The 23,839-nt window shown below is 40.9% G+C and overlaps 1 protein-coding gene across 5 annotated transcripts in view; it reads left to right on the top strand.

Moving 5' to 3' along the window:
• The first annotated feature begins 916 nt into the window (after positions 1–916).
• The window catches only part of MYB (MYB proto-oncogene, transcription factor), a 35,149-nt gene continuing 12,226 nt past the window's right edge, over positions 917–23,839 (top strand). The window contains exons 1-15 of one of the 5 annotated variants that reach the window (XM_074948464.1): positions 917–1,034; positions 5,578–5,695; positions 7,175–7,246; positions 7,968–8,060; positions 8,509–8,729; positions 10,619–10,853; positions 11,814–11,894; positions 12,295–12,399; positions 13,691–13,948; positions 15,988–16,350; positions 17,881–18,023; positions 18,469–18,583; positions 18,674–18,799; positions 20,175–20,285; positions 20,954–21,061. In XM_074948464.1, the coding sequence (XP_074804565.1) occupies positions 1,012–1,034; positions 5,578–5,695; positions 7,175–7,246; positions 7,968–8,060; positions 8,509–8,729; positions 10,619–10,853; positions 11,814–11,894; positions 12,295–12,399; positions 13,691–13,948; positions 15,988–16,350; positions 17,881–18,023; positions 18,469–18,583; positions 18,674–18,799; positions 20,175–20,285; positions 20,954–21,061 (2,172 nt within the window). In that variant the 5' untranslated portion in view covers positions 917–1,011. Of the gene's footprint in view, positions 1,035–5,539; positions 5,696–7,174; positions 7,247–7,967; positions 8,061–8,508; positions 8,730–10,618; positions 10,854–11,813; positions 11,895–12,294; positions 12,400–13,690; positions 13,949–15,987; positions 16,351–17,880; positions 18,024–18,468; positions 18,584–18,673; positions 18,800–20,174; positions 20,286–20,953; positions 21,062–23,839 lie in introns of those variants that run through there. The other 4 variants (XM_074948465.1, XM_074948463.1, XM_074948466.1 and 1 more) reach the window with 4 other exon arrangements.

Genomic DNA, 23,839 nt, shown 5'->3' on the forward strand with positions numbered 1-23,839 from the left:
AATGAACTACTCTCACACACACATACAACTCAGAGTCACCTAGAGTCAGAGTCACACACCACACATTGACTCACACGTATCACCCCCTCTCAGACACACATACACACACACACACACACTGCTCTACCCAGCCAATCCTACTCCACCGCCACGCAGGCAGATTCAGACCCACGGGAGATTCAGACCCACTACACCCCGCACTTAAGCACAGGCTTGCAGAAGCAGGACCCTCGCACCCCTCCCCCAGCTGGACCCCTCGCACACGCGTGCCAGGGACGCACCCTAGAAGGGGCTCCTCTCAGGCTGTGGCCATCCGGCTGAGGGGCATGTCACACCACTGGGTCTATGAGCCTGGCTCTGAAATGCACCCAGCGCAAGTCCTCCCTCCTCTGGTGTGTGCGTGTGTGTGTGTGTGTGCGGGGGGCGGCGGTTTAATCACTACAGTTTTTTCGCATCAACCCCCCGGGGAGCTGGCACTGGGGTGGGGGGGGTTGAGAGCGGTGCTTCTTAGCTCTGCTGCCCAGGGACAACTTGTGTATGTGTGTTGGGGGGGGGGAGGGCGAGTCACGGGGACTTGATGCTGCTGAGCGGGGATTGTGCAGCAAAAGGCGCCTCTCCTGCTGCCGCCCTTGCCCCGCTCCTGGCCGCCGCCGTCGCGCGGGCTCCCAGCCACGCAGGGGGAGAGGCGGCACGGCTGGAAGCGGCTCCTCGGCCAGCCGCGGCCCCGGCAATAAACCCCAGCGGCCGAGGCTGGAACCTCCCGGCTCTGAGGCGCTTGCGCATTGCAGGGGCGCCAGATTTGGCGGGAGGGGGAGTGTCCAAAAAGCCCTTTGTTTGATGGCATCTCTGTTTACAGAGTTTACTCTTTAATCTCAACCTGTTTCCTCCTCCTCCTGCTGCTGCTCCTGAAAACTTCACTGTGCGGCGGTGGGGCACTTTTAAGCAGCACAGAAAGCAAAGCACTTCAGCCAGCACAGGTCCCCCCTTCCTCCCCCAGTGGCTAGTCCCAGGATGGCCAGGAGACCCAGGCACAGGTAAACTCTTTGCAGCATGAAAGCATTTGTGTGTGTGTGTATGTTTAGTAGCCTATGGATAGAGAGGTTTATTTGGGTTATTATTTTTATTTTTTTAGTTTTTGCAGGAGTGGTTTGCCAGATCCTCCCCACGCCTGTCAGACTGTGCACAGGGAAGGGGAGAGGGAAACTTAAACAGACCCTGCAAGACCAAATGAATAGCATATTAGGAACCCCCTTACTCCCTTCTCAATCACCCCCCTCTCTCCCTCCCTCCCTCCCTCCCAAAAAAAGACTCAGGATATTGGGAAGATTGCAATTTGCGGTGCATTTTGCAAGTTGCTCAGGCAGAAATTTCCCAGGACCGTGCATGGCACGCGTGGCTACAAATTAGAGGGTGGGGGGGAGTGTATGTGTGTGTGGGGAGGGGGAGACAGGATTCCCACTTGGACTTGTTGCCTTCAGCTATCTGTGCCGAGCTGCTCTGCGGTCTGTTTGAGCTGGAGGAGCTAAGCAGATGGCAGATGTAAGCCCAAAAATGTCGGACTTGTTTAGTGCTGCAGGTAGTTCATTCCCATTTCATTCATTCTTTGTGGAGGTGGGATGTCAGGTGGGTGGCAGACAGGCGGCGTGAAAAGGAGGCGCTGGGGAGGGAGCAAACCTTTTCTTTCTTTCTTTCTTTTTTTTTTTTTTTTTTTTTTTTGCAGTTGCAGAGCCTTTCTTTTAATGACTCCGACTCTGCCCCGCTCATCTCTTGGTTTATAATTATGCCCTGCAAGGCTTTTTATTTGTAATGCACACGCCGCTCCGCACATGTCGGAGCCCGAGCAAGCTTTTCAGCAGCGCGATGAGAGCAACTCTTTAGACTTTGGCAGGAGGGGGTGGGGTGGGGAGAGAAGAAGGAGAGAGGGGCGTTTGGCAGCAGCTGTCATGTGGCTGCTCCCGTTGCTGTTTTCCTCCTCCTGGGGAATGGGCTGTTGCATGGGACTGGGGGGGGGGGGCACAGACCGCGAGCTGTGTTGTGGTGGTGGCGGGGAGGGGGGGTACTGGGGGTGACTGATCCCTGGTGCTCCCTTCCCTCTGGCGGGCGGCGTGCTGCGAACTGGAAGGGAGAGGTCTGAGCGCCTCGTGGTGGCTGCTGTTACAGACACACACACACACTGCAGGAGGATTGTTTTCTAATGATCTCTGGACTGGCGGTCGGACACGTGGAGATTCTCTTTCTCCTCTCTGTCCAGCACACTCCCCCCCCCCCCCCCACGGCTTGCGACAGAAAAGCAAATTCCCCTCCCCCGCAGCTTTTCCCTCTTGTTGCCGATCGCTGACTTAAAAAAGGTTTGCATTGCCCAGCGTGTGAAATCTAGAAGGAGGCTCGGGGTGGGGGTTCGGTGCAAACTAGATTGTTACTTGAGTATGAGAGAGCGAGTGTGTTACTAGGACGGACGGACTATGAATTACTCATCCTGTCCCTCCGGGGGGGGGGGGGGGGAAGTCACAGTGGATGTGTCCCCGCCTCGCTTGCGCCTCCCTCTTGGGGCTAGACGGGAGGTGGTAGTGGTGGGGGGTGAGAGCCTAGTGGGTAGTCTGTATTTTATTTTGACTTTGCAGAGTGGCGGAATGAGCGTGTCAGGAGTGGTGGAGGAAGCCAGGCCTGCAAAACGAAAGGGTCAGTTGCTCTTTACAGGAACTGAATGAGCGGGAGAGACGGGAGGAAAGTGGAGCTGCTTAGCAGCTTTCAGACTGGTCCTTCCCAGCCCGAGTGGTGGTGATTCGCCGTGCTCGCGGAGCAACAGATACTTTCCCTCTGGTTGCGAAGGGGATGTACTGGTGCGAGAAGGGAAACTCGAGATTACATAGCTTAAGCAGCTCCGTGAAGTGCTCTGCAAGGAGATGTCGGCAAAGTGGATTAGTCAAAACAACGAAAGTGGATTCCCCTCGGTTGTTTGTGCCCAGTTTCTTCAATCACAGTAGAGCAGCAAGTCATTTCCTCTCCACCCCCACCCCCTTTTTTATCATTGCACAATTTGGTTTCCTTGACAAAAATGTAGCATTCATATTTGTAGAGTATTTAAACAGCACTGAAAGCTAGCATGTGTGGCATCATTAACCCTTTCACTTAGTCCACTCTACTGGTAATTAGCAAGTGCATTTGTTGTTGAGGCCAGATTTTGAGCATTCAGATATTTAAAAAAAATGTTTCAGACATATGCTAGAAACCTGATTTGCTAAATGTGGTGCGGATCATCCTATAAACCCCCCCCCCCCGGCCGAATTCTCCTGTCATAGGAGACACAGAGTGGGAGTTACTCATTCTTTATGCCACAATAAGGTCCTTGGTAGGTAAGGAAAGAATTTAGATTATAAGCATTACATTAAAATAATGGTAACCTTTTCATCACTAATCTATTCCAGTTTCACTTGTGTCATGTTCCGTTGATGTACCTGGAACATTTGGCAGCACTGGAGATGTCACCCTGCTGGCTGTACCTGGTACTTCCAATATCAGTGACACCAATTTTCAAAATGATACATGGGTATTTAGCTACAAAACTTCTGTTAACGTTAATAGCAGTCACACAATTGTCTCCATGTGTTACTTAGAAAAGAAAATCTAACTTTAAAAAAAATAAAAGCAAAGAAGTAGAGCTAAGGCTGTCATTCTGTTCATATGAATAAGACCCTGCAACCTTTATTCATGTAAGTACTGTAGTCAGTGAGACTGCTACTGTGAATAACTACTCTTTTGAGTTGAAGGATTGGATTGAGTTGAAGTCACTAGCTATGCCTAAATATTCCACGAGTCTTTGTGAGTGAACTATCTGGTCCAGTGGTTCTCAAACTTTTGTACTGGTGACCCCTTTCACACAGCAAGCCTCTGAATGTGACCCCCCCCCATAAATTGAAAACATTTTTAAAAATATTTAACACTATTATAAATACTGGAGGTGAAGTGGGGATTGGGATGGAGGCTGACAGCTCAGGCGATCCCCCCCATGTAATAACCTCGCAACCCTCTGAGAGGTCATGACCCCCAGTTTGAGAAGCCCTGATCTAGTCACATGTGCCACCCTACCTAGGCACAGTGGTAGTAAATTAAGAATGGAATTAGCAGACCTGTTTTGCCAGTTTGTTAGCCATTTGCGACTTGGTCTCAAATAGGCCACATGCATCACTGCAGATGCTGAAAAACCTCTTAAATAGCGATTTTCCTTGATATACAACATGTGCCAGAAGACAGGGCTGAAGACTTAATGTTATTTTAACCGAATATACTTTCTTTTAAGCTTTTTGATTGCTTGAATTTTGGTGGTACTTGCATCTTGGCTAGCAACCTGTACATTGAACTTCAGCTTAATGCCCCCCCCCAAAGTCTCTAAAAAACAAGGTTAACAGGAGGAATAGTGTCTGATCCATTCTTAATTGAAGTGTTGTTAGTGTGGATTTATTAATATGGCTGTTTATCAAAAACAGGTTTTTAAAATTGTATCTAAAGATTCTTCCATATATCATGATCATTAGTCAAATACTACATTGTCTTTTCTGTAGTACGAAAGATGTCATCTCTTTGTTGAAGTTTCAAAAGTGATGTTTATATCTTAAAGTTGGAAATAATACTTTACCCAACAGAAAGACAACTCCTGTTGCAAAACACTTCAGTTTTAGCTAGCGGGATAGGGTTAGTGCTGGTTGTGAAAACAGTAATAGATTCCTTTTTACCCATAGATAGCCTCTGGGGAAATCCCTTCGTCATTAATTAGGTGAGGACTAGAGTATTTCAAAAACAGTATGAGGTATTTAGAAATGGGATAGAGGCAGTAAAGTTATAAAGTTAGCAAAATACTCAGTATAAGGAGACTTGATCATTTATGTGGTTACTATAGAGATCTTATATTGTACTTGTCCTCAGCTTTGTCTGTACTCGACCATGAACTGTGACATAATTGATAAGTTTATTTACAAAATAATGTGATCGCTTGATGGCCTTCATTTTAATTAGTTTTGAAAAACTTGTGCCCTTCAATATTTTTGGTCTTCTAATCCCAAAATGATGACTAATATATTATTGCATAATTTTACTATTTTTATATTTGTACATAAAATACCATGTGGGAATTGTGTAACCAGCTACTTCATCAAATATGTGAAAACATTAAGCACTCTTCAAAATATGTAGCCTGAGTTAAAGATTTTGCATATGCACTTGTGTAAAGGACATAGCCTCTTGTTCTCTTTATTGTCCTAAACATTGTATTTTAATTTGAAACCTTCATTGGTTGAAAGGCTGCCAAGTGTGTAAGTTGCCACTGATCTAACAGTATGAGCAGGTCTAAACATGTACAGTAATAAGAAGGTTGCCAGCCTTTTGCTTGTATCTGTGGATACCAAAAACAGCAGAACCAGTTCAGAATAGTAGAACAGAATGCAGAACAAAATCTTGTTGCGCAAGTTTTCAAACTTTTATCTGTATAACCTTTGTAAAGATTGTTGTTTTTCATATATTTTGTAATTCAGGAACTTAAGTCTTCATGTTCCACTCTAAGTCGCCTCCTGTTTCTTTTTGTAGTATATATAGTAGTGATGATGACGATGAAGATGTTGAGATGTATGATCATGACTACGATGGTCTGCTTCCTAAGGCTGGAAAACGTCATTTAGGAAAAACCAGGTGGACCCGTGAAGAGGTAAATAAAGGTTCACTTACTACATTTGGGTTAAAAAGAGAGAGTAAATGGGTCAAATTCTTCTCTCAGATCCAGATTTCATTAGATATCAACTTCAGCGTGAATCTCATGCAAATGTTTGAGGGCAGAATTTGGCTATATACATAATTAGATGTAAATTTGTGGGTTGTTGTTTTTTAAAAAAAAAGTCTAAATACTGATCTTTGACTCCAGAAAGACTGTTATACCTGATAGGTGTTCAAACTACTGCATTAAGCTGGCAGGGTTCGACAATTTTAAAGTTACCTGTAGCAATGTTTGATTGTTATTGCTGGCTCTTTTGTTTGAAAATGGTTGCTATGTGAGAAGTGACGTCTCTTCAGTATCTTAACAGCAGCAAACAACTGTTGTACAAACTTCTGCCCTCTTATTACAAATAAATGGATCATCTGAAGTTTGTGCTTTAATAATGGAGTTGTGATTCCATGGGTCAGTAACTAAAATCTGGAAGAAACATCCATTCTGTACCTCAAACTGACATTAAAGATACGTTCCCCTTTTGAAAGACTGAATATAAGAGAATATGCTTTGGTAACTTTTAGTGCTCTTGTGTCTATTTTCTGTGCAAATCGTAGTAATAAAAAGTTCATTTACAGGGGTGGATAATCCATGGTCATTTACAGTGGTTTAATTTTTGTGTGAAATGTGTTAATTCAGTTATTTGAGTGATATTTGGGCTTGTTCAACACCAGCTATTCATCCTGATACATAAACATTAGCAGGCTGCTTCATGTAAGGTTTTTTTAAAAGCTTGAATTGCTATTACAATACCTTTGTCCTTCTTGATGTTTTTAATTGGCTGTTTTTGGTCTTTAGGGCCTACATTACTGGACTTTCCTTTTAGGATATTGGGCCAAAATCTCTGCTGATGAAAATATTCAAAACTCCTTTGAAGCAAATGGAGTTTCACCCATTTAGGAGTTTTGCCCATTTACACCAGCAGTAAATATGGCGGATTACTTACGTTATGCATTCAGTATAGGATCTTATGCAGTATTGTGATTAGCATTTAAAGCTTTTTGAAAACAGCCTAAAGGAGTATGGCACCTAAATCCTATTGAATTTCAGTGGACATTGGACACCTAACTCCTTTAGACTTGTTTGAAAATACCAGCCCCAAAATAATCATTTAAATTGCCTTGGCTGGTAAAATGCAGATCAGCATAATTTGCATAGTCCAGAAGCCCAGAAAATATATTTAAGTTCCTACCCATAACCAAAGAAAAACTATCTGCTGAATGAGGAGGTGTATTTGGCAAGAAAAAAAGTATTATCAGGCCAGAGACTTCCCTTTTATGTCAGTCCTGGATCCCTGAAGAAGTGGATCCATAAAAATTCAGCAACGTGGAGTATTTTCTTTTTTTACCTTAGCTTGACTGATATATTTTAGTTGCAGCACTAAGTGATTGGAGCATTGATGATGTCTTTATGAAAAACTAGGATGAAAAACTAAAGAAACTTGTGGAACAGAATGGTACAGAAGACTGGAAAGTTATTGCCAATTTTCTTCCTGTAAGTGGACACTGTTTCTGTTTTCGTTTGCAGAGATGACAACTCTTTATCACCCATTTTCAAGTAAGGGGTGGGGGAGAGGTTATTTCTTAACTACATTTTCATGTGATATAAAGCCCCCCACAAATGGGAACTTAAGAAATGCAGCTATAATACAGTAGGATGCCTTGTTGAATATCAATTTTTATGCTCAATTTTATTTATCTCACTACTCATCTCAGATGGGGGAGGGGAAATGTAAAAAGACTTTTTTGGGGATTTGTTATAGAACAGATGGTTGATCTGTCAGTAAAACAAAAATGTCTTAGTACAGAAAAAAAAACCTAGCTTTGATCACTAGTAAATGCTGCTTATAAAATATGAGATCTCTTTTGTGATCTCTTATTGTTGTTCAAATTCTACAGATAACATATAACACTTATTCTTTAAAAATATCTTTAATAGATATTAAAGGATAAATTTGTTTAGTTACCATGATACAGTGACAATTATGGAAAAGATGCTTTTCTAGTTCAATGTGCAGAGTACTTCCCAGCCGTTGATTTGCTGAGGACCCTCATTTCAATCTTGTCTCAGTTATTCCCATATAGCTTCATTGTATTAATTGGCAATGAGATACATAGAGGGTCTGTTTGGGGAGCAAGTGCACCGAGAAAGAAATATTGCAATTCTTTCATCTTATATGACAAGTGATTAATTTGTATATTTTATATGCGATTAGAATCGGACAGATGTGCAGTGCCAGCATCGATGGCAGAAAGTACTAAATCCTGAACTTATCAAAGGTCCATGGACTAAAGAAGAGGATCAGCGGGTAATCAACTTTTCTTTCAGCCTCATATTTTAAATAGTACTTAATGATAGGCCCAATACTGCAGTCATAACTGGGATAAAACTCATCTAGACTTCAATGATTTCAGTGGGAGTACTGCCTGAGAAAGGACTTGAAGACTGGCCCCAATAATATCAATACTTAGCATTTATTTAGTGCTTCCTGGTACAGTTTCAAAGTGCTCTACACAAATCAAGTTATCAATACTTTAATGCTGCAAATCTAAACGCTAGAAATGCCTTTGATATTACCAAAGCCTTTTCCTTTTGGGTAAATATATAAATAGAAAATACGAAGCAGTGCCTACCCATCTGCTCTACTACAGCGGTTTTGAGAAACTTCATTGAAGATATTGGAGTATTACAGAATGATTGCACTAATTCATTATGTCACACTAAAACATGGGTGGTTCTTCTGTGTTTCTTTGAAGGTGATAGAACTTGTGCAAAAATACGGCCCAAAGCGCTGGTCTGTTATTGCCAAGCACTTGAAGGGGAGGATTGGAAAACAATGCAGGGAGAGGTGGCACAACCATCTGAATCCAGAAGTAAAGAAAACCTCCTGGACTGAAGAAGAAGATAGAATTATTTACCAGGCACACAAGAGGCTGGGAAACAGATGGGCAGAAATTGCAAAGTTGCTGCCTGGACGGTAATGACATATAGTAGCCGTTAAATAGGGAAGAGAAGGTTTTGAGTCTGAGCAGTCTGTTTCAGGTGACTTCTTAGTACACTGAAAGAATTGCATGTTCTAAACCAAAATGCTTTGAGCCAAATCTTAGTGCCATTGATATCAATGTGTGTTTTTGCCATTGATCTAACTGGGACCAAGTATATGGAGAAATATTTTTTAAAGTATTTGCCACTGGATAAAGAAATAGTAAGCATAGTAAATCATCAGGGCCTTCCTAAGTGTGGCTCTAGTCTTGTTTGTGTTGGAGTATTTGTCAAAACTTCTGTTGACTTAATGGTGCAAGATCAGACTCTATACATGAAACTAAGTTTACATTCAGCTAAGAGGATACAGTCAACTTGAAATCCAGTCAGTATTTTTAACAATGAATTAAAAGTTGTTTCACAAGCTACATCTGCTCCTGTGCCCCAGACAGTTTTCATGGTTTTACATTAATATTTTCCCCATATTTTAAAGTGTTTTACTCTTCTCTGTTGCTATGTGAATGATCCAAATACAAACTAAGGGAAACTAACTAACTCAAATGCCAATCCTGAAAACCCTCATGTAGAATGAGTAACTTTATTCATATGAGTTGTTCTATTGGCTTCAATGGGACTACTCATCTGTAAGTGTGCATCTGTAAGTCTTACTGACTTTGCAGCGGTAACAGTGAAAGTGCCCAAACACAAAGTGCTGTCAAATATACAAAATAAACAAGCAACATTCTTTTCCCTCTAGACTCCAGTAGTTGGTAAAACATCTCCAAGACACAAGTGTGATGGCCTTTTTTGGCTGGAGAGAAGAACCACAAATAGGCTTGTCGTTTGGAGAGCCTTATAATCTTCTTGCAGCCTTCCTTGTACCACAGACACCCACAGTTAATAACACTGGGTGGTGGTGAAGTAAAGACTCTCAGATAGAGGCGTTATATTTGAGTTACCCCAAGACCTGATTTTAATAATGCAGTTCTCATAGCTTTTGTCTAATCACACTAATTGAATACTTGAAAGTTTGTTTTCTGAAATTTAAAAAAAACTTTCCCTAATAACTGTTCGGTTGCCCAGTTGTGAAATTTGCTTGGAGGTTAACCGTTTCACTGCTGGTTCCTGCAGTTTCTCTTTGTAGTAATAGAATGCAGCAAAATTCTATTGGAATGTTAATGCTTCAAAAAAATGATGGTGCATGAAGCAACCTAGAAGGTGGGGTTTGCTCCACATGCCAGTTGCTTCACCTAGCGGAGATGTGGTAGACCTCAAGTGATTAATTTCTCACAGTGAGATATAATTGAAGAGAAACATCAGAACTGGATCCATAAATCCTAGTCATAGTAGAGATCCATGCGTCTTATCCCATACATTCTTATGGTGCAAATTGTCACTGGTAGTTGATTTCAAAGTGCAATGACCTGAGAGAGCTGATTTGTATTTGGAATTGTTAAAAATCTGTGCTTAAGAATTATGGGTTAGTAGGACGAGGGTAGAACACCTTTCTGTGTTACACACATCATTGAATTGTGACAAATTTATTGAGAACTCTTAGAAATGCTCTCTACTGACAACAGTTTCCAGTCAATTAACTTTAATTTGAATTAGAGAGACAAGGTGGGTGAGGTAATATCTTTTATTGGATCAACTTCTTTGGTGAGAGAGACAAGCTTCTGAGCCACACAGAGCTCTTCTTCAGGTCCAGAACTCCGTGTGGCTCGAAAGCTGGTCTCTCTCGCCAAAGAAGTTAATCCACTAAAAGATATTACTTCACCCTTCTTGTCTCTCTAATAGCTTGGGATTGACATGGCTACAACTATACTGAATTTGAATTGAAAGTTTTATTTGAAAAAGTCTTTATATGCATGTATTCCTCCGTAGAACTGATAATGCTATCAAGAACCACTGGAATTCTACAATGCGTCGAAAGGTTGAACAGGAAGGTTATCTTCAGGAGTCTTCCAAAGCCAACCAGTCATCATTAGCTGCAAGTTTTCAGAAAAACAATCACTTAATGGGCTTTGTTCACACTCCACCTTCTGCACAACTTCCAGCAGCCACCCAACCCCCAGTTAACAATGACTACTCCTATTACCACATCTCGGAGCCACAAAATGTAAGCTGCTGAAAACTTTTTGTTGCATATGTAGATCTGTGATTAAGCTATCTGCATTGAAATTGATGAAGAATGATGTTTTTGTTATTGCTTTCACGGATGGACTGGAGGAATGAGGGCAAATAAGGAATGCTGATCTTAGACACTCAGGCCCTGATTCGACAAGTCAGTTCAGCATGTGCTTAACCTTCAGAACATGCTTATGTCCCATTGAAGTCAATGGGACTTCACATGCATAAAGTTAAGGAAGTTCTTTGCAGAACTGGAGTATCATATACTACAATAATGGGCATACATAACCCTAAAATAGGTAAACCTGCTTTCATACCTTTGTGCTACAGCATTCTAACATCTTAATTTTTAAAACAAACTAACCAACTATAATGCATATGAATTAGCATTTCTTGTGGTGGTAAGTATTGCACTTGTTGAAATTCAGCTATACTTGGGCCTGATTCTGTAGTCCCTTTTTATGTGACTCTCCCATTGACTTCAGTATTTGTTCTGTTTGAGTATTGATTGCAGGGTCATTGTTACTGTTTTTAATCCAAATCCTTTTATGCTAATAACTAATATGAAAATTATTGCTACCTTTAAACACAATTGTGTTATGGATTTTAGATTGCAATTGGGTTTTACATTTTATTACAATCTATCTGTTTCCCATTTGCACTTCAGTTTAGAAACATTTAACAAACATAAAACTTTCTTTGAATTATTCATCCACTCTCAGAACTGGTGGGTGCTTCTTATTTGAACGTCTTTCCTCCTCTGATGCTTAGTGTCGTATTTACTTGTTAAAAGCTGCTCAGTTTTCTTGCAAGTTAGAAGAGAGGAATTTTATGGATTTTAAATGTTCAGTGTAAGATGCAGGAGTAGTGCTTGAGTTTAACCCAAACACACACTGCAGCTCGCATAATGGAATTAATAACTTTGAGTGTCTTTTGTGTTTTGGCCTAGGTCCCTGGTCAAATCCCATATCCAGTAGCACTGCATGTAAATATTGTCAATGTCCCTCAGCCAGCCGCTGCAGCTATTCAGGTAGATAGTTTAAAGATCATTTCACGAGTCAATTTGTTAAACATTTGATATGGAAGTCAAAATGCAAACTTCTTACCTTGAAAAAACATTTTTAACATACTGAGTGATGGAGAAGAAAATGGGGAAGGGGAGGGAGTTCTGACATAGCTAACAATCAGTTCTTTCGAGGTAAATTTGAAACACATTAGCTGATATTTAGTGTGATGGCTTTCACTTTTTCTATTTCAATGTCTGTATTGAAATTCAACAGGGATTTTTACAGTGGAAAACGCAAATGACATTTGTTTTACCTCTGAGGCTAATTTGGCCGTGATACCACAGGACGGCAAGCCATAAGCATTTTAGTTGCAACATCCGATCAGACCTTTATCTTTTCTTTTCCCTTAACTCTTAATTGCAGAGACACTATAATGATGAAGACCCTGAGAAAGAAAAACGAATAAAGGAATTAGAGTTGCTACTAATGTCGACTGAGAATGAACTGAAAGGGCAGCAGGCATTACCAGTAAGACTGTCACTGTGTGCTTGGATGGAGGGATAGCAGCTTTACCCCAGTGCTTGTCTTTTTACCTTTTTACTCCCCCTCTGCCTGTGACACTAATCAAGGCCCTATATTTCCGATTTAAAAGAATGAAACATAGCACATATTTAGTATGAATTTGCTTTATAAATTTATGTATGTTATGGTACTAAACAATTTGCAGGTATTTTTACTTTTGCAAAGTCAGCAGGAGCAAGTTTGGGCTCTACATTTTACCACAAGGGTGATAACACTAAAGTTAACAGAGTAAATCCCACCAGATCTGATATTACTGGGGATGTGTGTTTCTGAAAGTGTGCAATGGTTCATGTAATGAAAATGTAGTGCCTGTTCATTAATTTTTCCTCTCTGTTGCATTCCTTACTTCAGCTGTGTATTACATACTTTGTAAACTTCAGACTTGGTGCATGTTTGATAATTTGTTTTACTTTTCCGTGAATAATGTTAGAACCTTTAGCTGCATGTGTGCAACCCGTGCTGGCTATTACTGAATTCTCACATTTTGTCATGCATAGGTGGTAAAATAGATAAGTAGCTTATTCTATGTAATAATATAGTTAAAACAAATAAACCAAAATCATCCTAGAACATAAGTGATAGCCAGCAGATACTTGTATGAGTAATTTTTTCTGGTTAATAATAAAATGATTGTGTGCATGATGTGTTAGTTTGGCCACTTTTAACTTTAGTTAATGTTTTGCAATTTCTTCTGTTGCATGATCACACTGGAAAGAAACTTCTGTTAATTTGCTCTTCTGCTTTCCTAACCACGTTGATTTGACAGCCTCTTCATTGCATTGGTGTAAGCTGTAGTGTTAGACAGGGATAGAAGAAGATGAGATGTGCAAACAAAAGCAACTCTAACTCTTAAATCCTTTAGCCTCTTACAGGGCTGAGTGTTAAGCAGGGAATTCTTGCGAATTCTTGCTTCATGCAAGAATTGTAGACTCTGTGGGACTTTTGGAGTAACATAGTAGTATGAATATATTGGATATACAATATATATGCCCATGATACCTAATACTGGATCTAAATAATGAGGTACTTTCAAGATAAATAAAATGTACCATTGCAAGGTCTTGCATTGATGAAAGGAAACATCTTGACAATTGTTTCATAGGGGTAAGCTTTTAGATGATGCAACTGCTTTTATCTTTCCTCCAGCAGCATCTGACACCTTGTGCAATTTCATTGCTAAGTTCCTTCTGCCTTTTTTTCCCTCCTTTTTTTTTTTTTTTTCTTCTTCTTCCCTTAGACACAGAACCACACATCAAGCTACCCAGGCTGGCACAGCACCACAATTGCTGACAATACCAGAACTAATGGCGACAGTGCACCTGTTTCCTGTTTGGGGGAGCATCACCACTGTACTCCATCTCCGCCGGTGGATCACGGTTGCTTACCTGAAGAAAGCGCATCCCCTGCAAGATGCATGATCGTTCATCAGAGCAACATCCTGGATAATGTTAAGAATCTCTTAGAATTTGCAGAAACACTTCAGTTAATAGATTCCGTAAGTAGAACTTTCAGTTCCAGGCAAATCTGCATGCAATCTAGGTATAAGGGGAGTGGAGCTGGGAGCTCCTTATATTTATTTCTATTTTCAGAACGACATAAATGCAAGATTTGAAATTTATTTTTAAAATAACACATGGTTGTTTGTATCAAGTCCCAAAGAGTGATTTAATCTTATATAATATATGGATTTCTTTTTTTTTTTTCCTCCTTGTGTGTGTGGGAGGAGTAATTTTCGGCAAACTACAAAATTCAGTAGTTTAAATCAGTGCTACTCACAAAGTGGTGGTCCGCGGACCAGTGCCAGTCCACGAGCCGTCAGCTGACGGTCCATGGTGCCTGGGACCCGAGGCAGCGCATTCTGCTCGCGCCGGCTCCGCTCTGCGCGCGCTGCCCTGGCTTATGCTGGCTCGACCCCGGCCACTGCTGCAGCAGCTGCCGGAGATTCTGCCATGGCCGCGGCCATTGGCCGGGTCGCACCCCCCAAACCCCCCCTTACGCCACGGAGAGGGAGAGGCACAGCGTGTGTAATGTATGTGTGTGTTTGTTTCCTGCACGTTGTGGCATCCATTCACACTGCCCGCTGCCTAGCCCCGAGCAGACAAAGGCCACAGACACACTAATAAGGAGAAGACTCATTAATCTCTGGCAATTTCTTGGGCTTGGCTGCCACCCCCTCTCCTTTTCTCACCCCTCCACCCCACTCCAAAAAAAAAAAAGTAGCCCCTTGATGCTGGAAGACAGTTTAGCACAGATTTGGGGAGAGGAGGATTAATTATTATTGTTGGTGTTGTTGCTCTGTGAAATTTGACAGCATCTGCACTGATCAGCAGAGCTGGTGGAGGAAAAAGACACTGCAGTAGGTTGTCGGGTGGGAGCGGATAAGCCCCCTAAAAAATGTCTGCCAACTTTTATTACATTCATTATATTGTTTCTGATATAAATTAATATTACTACAAACGTTCAAGTAATATTTTCTTGGATCGTAATATAAATAATAGTCATTTTATACTATCGGCACAGACGCACAGCCTTTCAGTCAGTCTTCAGTGCATTTAAATGGGAACAGCTTTGCGAGTACGCCACACTCCCATTCCAATTAATACAGTGAAGAATGTTAGTTTTTCTGATCTGATGTGCTACGTGCCTATGCGAATACAATAATAATATGGCACAAATATGGTATCGGTCCCTGGTACACTGAAAAAAAATTGCCGGTCCGCCACATCAGATAGTTTGAGAAGCACTGGTTTAAATGGACTCTTCATAATACCCTCTCTCAAAATGAAATCAAATTAGAGATAACAAAACCAGCTTAATAGTGTAAGTGATATTCAGTTTGTATCAGGAGTCTGTAGGCTTATGTGTGATTGTGCACACTTCTATATGCTTTTCTGGAATTCTTCCTTGCTGTGGGACATAACATCAATAGCTGCCTCTTTTCAAAGCTTAACGAGCTTGCATGGCATATTTAAAGAATTGGAAACCTTAATTTAATACTGAGTGGCTTACTACATTTAACATAGGCTTTTGTTCACTGTGATTTTGGGGTATGTCAGTTGAAATAGAGCTTTTACATTGATATGATTTTGTAGGTGTCATCTTAGTTTATAACAACTAGGGTGCACATTTCAAACTTTGCTACACTCATTCAGCATGTAGTTGCAAGCATCCTGGTTAGAGAGAGGATGAGCTTCATTTGGAGACTAATTAACGTATTCTTCCATAATACGAAGATATTATCTCTACATTGATGTAACTAATATTGGTAGGACATCACTTGACTCATTGTTACTTTCAGGAATTTGGTTTCCAGTACCAATGGAATAATATTCAGTTTAATATACTCAGTGGATATATTAAAAAGATGAGTAAGTGTTCATAATATTATTCAAAAAACTAGGGTCAAAGTGAATTAATTGGGAAGGGCTTTTTTGTTGTTGTTTGTTTGTTGTTACTGGCATATCGTAATGCTGTATTTTCATGAGGTGGCACTATATACTGTCTTATAGTTCCGTGCCTCCCACGTTGTTTCAGGATCCTTCATCATGGGGTGATCTCAGCAGTTTTGAATTCTTTGAAGAAGCAGACACTTCGCCTAGCAAAACTCCCTCAGGCAAAGTCTTACAGCTTCAGCAAAGAGAGGCCAATGCGTGTAGACCTGAAGGACGCCCTAGCACAAACTTGAGCAAAATAATGTTGAGTCAGGGTTCTCTTGACTCACCAAAGTCCTTATCTGCCTCAAAATGCAGCACAGCTCCGTTGGTCATTCTTCGCAAAAAGAGAGGGCATTCCAGCCACTTAGCCAGTGGCTACACTAGCTCCTTCAGATTTGCTGAGGCCAGCAGTTCAACTCCTAAGCGCTCCCCTGTCAAAAGCCTACCCTTCTCTCCCTCGCAGGTAGATCAAGTCTTCTGCACAGATGTTACTAATTCTCAAAAGTCACCAGAGTGTTAACAGTTTAGAAACTAATCCTTTGGAACAAATGACTAATTGCTGTTGCACTTGTTGATTTCACTCCATGTTTGAATCTTCTCACTGCTGTTAATCTTCACCACTGAGTTTAGATTATCAGCAAGCTAACTGTTGATTCTCTTTTTTTTATTGTCTCTTTAATTCTTGGTGGTTTTGAAAGGGAAGATAGTTGTTTGCTTTTTCTTGCTTTTAATTCCTCCAACTACCAGAGTTTAACATTTCTGTTCGTTGTAACACTTTCCCATCTCTGTCCATTTACGCGGTGTGATTCACTGACCCAGAAAAACCCAAACTCTGTTTATTTAAATAACATGCAGATTGTGAGACAAACTGACAACAGCCAGAAAATGCAAATGATTCTTGCGGTGGGGTGGGACAGGGATAAAATTTGTATATGAAGGTCATCTTGATCTCCATTTCGAATTTCCTGTCATTTGTTGCTTTGTGTCACAGCTGTAGCATTATGTCAGCATGATTTTTTTTTCTTTGTGGATTTCTTGGTTTTCTTTTATGATGGTCCTCAAAGAGAGAAAAATAATTTATTGGAGGTTATCAAATGCATTTTATTTATCTAAAGGTCTGCTACATTTGCAAATCGGTATATTTAAACATATTATTGACTGACCTAAGTGCATATTTTGAGATGTAACAAATTAAAAAGATGCACATACAAAAATATAGTACAAGTAGGCCTATTGGGTAATATGTATTTTGGCAAAACTTTGACTAACAGAGTAGTGATGCCACTAAATTCATAGAATCATAAGCATTAGAGATGGAAATGAGGTTAAGGCCACGCCCTCCCAATGCAGAATTTTTACCTAAATAATCCAACTGTCTCCTGTTCAATCAGTCCAATACTTGCATTTCAGAACATTCAGTGCATTTGTAGCTTGCTATAATTTTCACTTTGTGCTGCGCAAATGGAATACTCTGTTTTCAGAGAGATAACAGGAGTTCAGTGTCCTATAATAAACACTTTATTTACTAATTTAAAAACATGCCTAATATTTTACATAAAGCTTAATGGGATTTAACCACCATACTCTATGAGCCAACTCCTGAAATCCTTACTCATTTTTACTGAAGCCTTACTTAGGCAAATGATGGTGGCAGTCATTTGCAGTTTATTTGATTAAAAACTGAATTGAGTTCTTAAGATTTAGCTCTGTGAGTAGTGGTAACTGCTTCTTATCGGAACAGAAAGTAATTTTTGTTCATAGTTCCAGCACTTGAAATGCTAATTTTTGCTTCATGATTCTCTCAACCAGCTGCTCATGAGTTAACACCCTTACCCTGTAATCAGACACGAATAGCCATACATACAATTATATGTGGATCAATAGAAATAATCTTGTTAATTGTCTAGAAAGATGATTTTTTTTCCCCCAGTTTTGCTCAAAGGCAACATCATCATCTAGGTGTTCATATTGCTTTTTCTTTTCATAACTGCAGTTCCTAAACACCTCAGCCAACCATGAAAATCTGGACCTGGACAATCCTACTTTAACTTCCACTCCACTCTGTGGTCATAAAGTGTCTGTTACAACACCACTTCACAGAGACCAAACTTTTAAGACTCAGAAGGAGAACAATATGTAAGTCCTTTTTATTTTAACATTGTATTTTCAGACTCTCCGGGGTTTATTTTTTTCAGTTTAGGACTCAGCCAGCACAAAATGCTGGATTGTTTGTTACAGTCCTGTTTGTTGATGCATTTTATTTGGATTTTCTTTAGTTTAGAAAAATACTTGTATTTTTCATTATAGAGTTTCTGAATGGGTAACAATCATGTATATACAGTCATCAATTTATTAGATTATTGTTTTACATTAAATTATTAAAACACGTGCTTCCTCCATAAAAGTAAAATAGCATAGTGTGAACTCATGGCAGTATCACAGGATAGTATTTAATATTAATTTAATTTAATAATCCATCGGTCGTTAACAGTAGGTCACTTTTTCGTTGAATTATAGGGTCAGAACAAAGATGCTCGAACACATTCTCTGTAACAAAATTTTTCTCTCTCTCATTTTAAAGTTTCAGAACTCCAGCCATCAAGAGGTCAATATTGGAGAGTTCTCCAAGAACACCTACTCCATTCAAAAATGCACTTGCAGCTCAAGAAATCAAATATGGCCCCTTGAAGATGCTGGTAAGAAAGAAATGGTGATAAAAGTCACTTGGATATTAGTGTGAAGGGATTGCCTGAGACATAAACTATACATTTTTTTTTCCCTTTCAGCCTCAAACTCCAACTCATCTTGTAGAAGACCTGCATGATGTTATCAAACAAGAATCTGATGAATCTGGAATTGTGTCTGGGCTACACGAAAGTGGAATCCCTTTGGTGAAAAAAATCAAACAAGAGGTAAGGCATAAAACTTTTATGTGGGGCAACCTAAATCAGTTTCACAGCAAACGGTTCTATCAAACTTATTTTCAAACAATCAGATGTCTTTTTTTCCAGGTGAATACCAAGATCTTAGTGCCTGAGCTAAATAATAAAACATATGAGCTAAATAATTACTCCTAATAATATTAGTAAGACTGTGTTTTAGTCCTGGGTATTTTTTGTAAAAGTCATGGACAGGTCATGGGCAGTAAACAAAAATTAACGGCCTGTGATCTGTTCATGACTTTTACTATATACCCCAAACTAAAACTTAGGCTGGGGGTCATGGATGCTCAGGGGGGTGGGGTGGCGGTTTGGGGGCGCTGTGAGTGCTGGGTGGGTGGCCCGGGACCCCCGCTGGTTCTGGGGGCAGGGGAGGGTTGGTGGGGCTCGCAGGCTCCCTACCCAGCTTCGTGTCTTTGCAGCTCCTAGGGGGAGGGGCGGCCAGGGGGTTCTGCACGCTGCTCCTTCCACAAGCCCCGGCTCCGCAGGAGCAGCTCCCATTGCCCGGGAACTGCAGCCAATTGGAGCTGCGGGGGCGGTGCCTCCCTGGCCCTTCCACCTAGGAGCTGCGGAGACATACCGGTGGGAGCCAGAGACCCCTCCCAGGTAAGCACCCCCCCACTCCCCCCACACTTTGGTCACACTAACCTCCTTCCCCAGCCCTCAGCCCCCTCCCACACCTAGACTGCTGCTGCTGGACCAGGGACTGCCAGCTCAGGCAACCTCTGAGCCAGCACCGGCCACTGCAGAAGTCACTGAGGTCACAGAAAGTCACGAAATCCATGACTTCTGTGACCTCCATGACTAACACATAGCCTTAGCTATTAGTACCCAAGTCTTTTCCCATTGACTTCATTGGAAGTCTCTGTTAATTCCAGTGGTTCAGGCTATTATATAATGTGCATTATTTGCATCTTATAAAGGTAGATTTGTCCAGAAATTTGGACTAATTTTTCTAATATTGCTGAAATATATAAAATAACCGAATGGAAACCAAACTACAGAGTGACCTAGAAGTCCGGTGGTTTGAAAATATCTCATTACATTAATTTATCATTTATGCGAAGCCCCAAAGTACATGCTCTGTCACTACTTTTAAAAAAGGATTACAACTTGTATAAATGAAAGTGGAACTAGTGAATATCTGAATGCACATATTCAAAGATCTGTTATTTTTTAATTGAGTATTTAAGAATTTTTGGATGTAAAGAACAAAATTGCTACAAAGGGCTAAATTGTGGCTTTGGACACCTGGACCCTGCAGACCAGTCCAGTTGCTGAGGAACTTAAAGCATAAATATTCTCATGGACGTTGCCTTTTAACACATGGTTCCTTTTCTGCTTCCAGGTGGAGTCTCCAACAGCTAAAGCTGGAAACTTCTTTTGCTCGAATCACTGGGAAGGGGAAAACCTGAACACTCAGCTCTTCACGCATGCATCTACTATGGAAGATGTGCCCGTACGTACAAGTGTCCAAACTCCAGAACTCTTTCTTCATTTTTAATCCAATATTCTTAATGGCAAGAGACAAAACAATTTATTTTTAAACTTCCTAACAGGAAAAGTATTGGTTCATTATGTATGTAGTGCCATTTGTGTGTTTGTGTATTTTACACATATGTGAAAGACAAGGGGCAATTCTGGTCTTAATTAGACCTTTGTGACTCCCACTGAAGACAGTGGGAGTTGCAGGCATTCAGATATAGGTGTGGCATTCCCGATTGTCTTTGTAAAAGGCATCCACTTAGAAGAGAGCTGTACCTCTATATAAAAACGAGTAGATCACAGAGTTAGAACTGGTAGAAGAGAAGAATTTCCACTTGGGTCCCATTCTGGCAAAGCATGTGCTTAGCTTTAAACCTGAGTAGTTCTATTCAGTTCATTAGGATTGCTCACATGCTTAAGTGCTTTACTGGATCAGGGCCTTACTCTACCCTTTATAATGCTGCTCTATAATCAGGCTTCAGGGATGAGAGGGCCCAAGCTCTCTATGCAACAAGGCATGCTATTATCCAGTGTGCAATTAGGGTGGATCTGTTTTTAAAACATTTAAATATTGTTTGTGGTCTTTCTAAAGTTAGTGTTATGAAAATTCCTCTAAATATTCCCTTTTCTTTTTTTGTTTAGAATCTTCTTACTAGTTCCGTTTTAAAGATGCCAGTGTCAGAAGAGGATGAAAGCATTCACAAAACATTTGCAGTACCTAGAAACAGGCCATTGGCTAGTCCGTTGCAGGTAATTGATCTTCAGATATAAATATCTCTTTATATGTATACTAGACATCTCTTACAGAATGATTTAACAAGTTTTCAGGTGCAGAGAGGTGATATCTTAAGATTAATTGACCAAGGTTTAGCAAATTCTCGGCCTCACTTTATCTGGTTGTTCATTCAGTGGTACTCCATACAATATAATGTAGCAGAGTGGCACAGTCAAGCTAGTCCTTTCTTAGTTGAAAATAAGAGGATACCAGAGACGCATGTTTAACTCTAAAAACAACGATGAGTCCTTGTGGCACCTTAGACACTAACACATTTATTTGGTTTAACTCTACCACTTGAAAACCTCTTAACTCAACAAGTCTTTTGTCCAGCTTTTGGTATTGGTCTCTCTTGACTGTATTAAATGTTTGTATGTTTTACTGTAATTTGAATAAGGCTAGATTCATTAAGTGTTTACATATATATGTTTTGCCAAATTTTAACATATAAATATTTAGCCTTTAACATTCAAAAGAAACAACATAGGGTCTGATCCAGTTAGGTCATGGGAAGTCCTCCCACTGATCTCTATGTTCTTTGAATCAGGCCCTAGAAAACAACAGTAAAAAGTTAGGAAATTGAATAAAACAAGAATAAAGCACTTTACAGATACTGACTAATTAAGCTTCCTTCACAGCGTTCATTTTAAGGTAGATGGCTAAACAACATTATTCCCCTTTTACAGGTGGGGAAAACCGAGGCAGAGACATTTAAGTGATTTGCCCAGTGCCAGAGAGTGCGTCATTGTTAGAGTGGGGATTAGAACCCCATAGTTACTAGTTTTCAGGCATGTGTTCTACAGTATACCACTAATACTCCTCCCCTCCCTCTCTAGCTAGTAATAGCATGATTCAGCATTTATGAATAACCTTTACTTTAATAAATACAGATTAAGAATAGTTTTACAGATAATCTACTTTTGAATTTGCATTAATAGGAATGTTGATTATTTATTACAGTTCAACAAAGCAGCAAAATCTGCCTTTGATTAATTAGCTAAACCATGGTGTATAAAGCAGTACATTAAAAGATCATAAGTCTGTCCATGTTTCTACATTTCAAAGGTTAATAATATGTTAATATCAATAGTAGAACTGTGTGAGAACCAGAATTTCTATTTAGCAGGAAATTCCACAGTTTTTAAATTTGTTCTCTTTCCAAATTGGAATGAAAACAAGGAATTTAGAAATTTCCAGCAGAACCAAATTTTTGAAAAAATTTTGCTTCGGGCCAATTGAAACAGTTTGTTTTGAAGCTGAGTTTTAAATATACATACATTTAATAATATAAAATTTCCTGAGTGAAAATTTGTTTAAAAAAAAAGTGTTCCATTCCAACAATTAAATGGAACATTTTCACTGTATCAGAATGCTTCTTTTCCATATTCTTTTCTAAACCCAATTTCTTCAAAATCGACACATGCCAGTGTAAAGTTTCAATATGAACCAGAGGTTCCCAAATTTTTTTTGCTGCACCCCCCCTTCTCCATGGGAATCACATATAGGCCTCTTCCCCAACTCCCGCCCGTCCGGGGAAGAAAGTGATTCACTGAGGGCAGAGGGCAGCTTATATCCAGAGTGGTTGCAGGACCCCAACTGGCTTCATCTCCAGAGGTGCCTGTGGCAGCACAGACTGGAGCAGACCAGGGTCCTCACCCTCCCTCCCTCCCTGCCCAGAGCCTCTTGTTCCTGCAGGCTCCAGAGGATTTAAAATATGAGGGGCTGTGGTCTGCCAGGTATCCAGGACAGGACAAGGCAGCAATAGGAAAAGCACATAGGGAGTCCCCAAGGCCAGGGAACTGAGAAAGGGGAGAGCAGCCGACTGCTGCTGGGGCACAGCAGGACTGCGCTTTCTCTTCCTGTCCCCAACCACTGGGAACTTCCTGCCTTCTCTCGCTGCTGCACAGACAGCCACCACGCCTCTGATAACCTCGTCACGCCTTTGGAATTGCACCCCCCTCCCCAGTTTGACAATCAGCAGTTTAGACAAAAGAGCATTTTCTGGTGAAAAAGCATTCTGTCCAAAAAAAAAAAAAATTTTCAGCACGCTCTAGTCAATATGTATAAGATCAGGTTGCGTTACTGAGAGGTGTCTAGCTAAATCCTGAACACTTCCATGGAAAAGTAAACCCCCACTGAATTTTAAGATCCTAGGGGAAGGGGTCGGCAACCTTTTAGAAGTGGGGTGCCGAGTCTTCATTTATTCACTTTAATTTAAGGTTTTGCGTGCCAGTAATACATTTTAACGTTTTTTAGAAGGTCTCTCTCTGTAAGTCTATGTATTATATAACTAAACTATTGTTGTATGTAAACAAGGTTTTCAAAATGCTTAAGAAGTTTCATTTAAAATTAAATTAAAATGCTGATTTTACACCGCTGGCCTGCTCAGCCCGCTGCTGGCCTAGAGGGCAGAGGGCTGGGGGTGTATAAGAGGGTGCAGGGGTCAGGGCAGTGGGCTGGGGTCATGGGGGTGCTCCCAGCCCCCTGCCCTAAGTGGCTCATGGCAGGGGGGCTGGAGGGGATATGCCATTTCCACCCCCTTCCCCAAGGTCCCTGGAGCAGAGAGTGCACTGCGGCTCATAGCAAGGGCAGTCAGCTGATCAGCCACAGGGAGGGAGAGGAGGAGGGGCAGGAACCCAGCACGCTGGGGAAAGAGGTGGGGGGAGGGGGGAAGCTTGCCTGCCCTGCAAGGAAAGAGCGGGGGGCAGAGAAGAGCGGGCCGGGCAGGATTTTTAATGGCACGCTGCTGTCTG

This window comes from Natator depressus, chromosome 3 (assembly GCF_965152275.1).
Source record: "Natator depressus isolate rNatDep1 chromosome 3, rNatDep2.hap1, whole genome shotgun sequence".
Classification (NCBI taxonomy): domain Eukaryota; kingdom Metazoa; phylum Chordata; order Testudines; family Cheloniidae; genus Natator; species Natator depressus.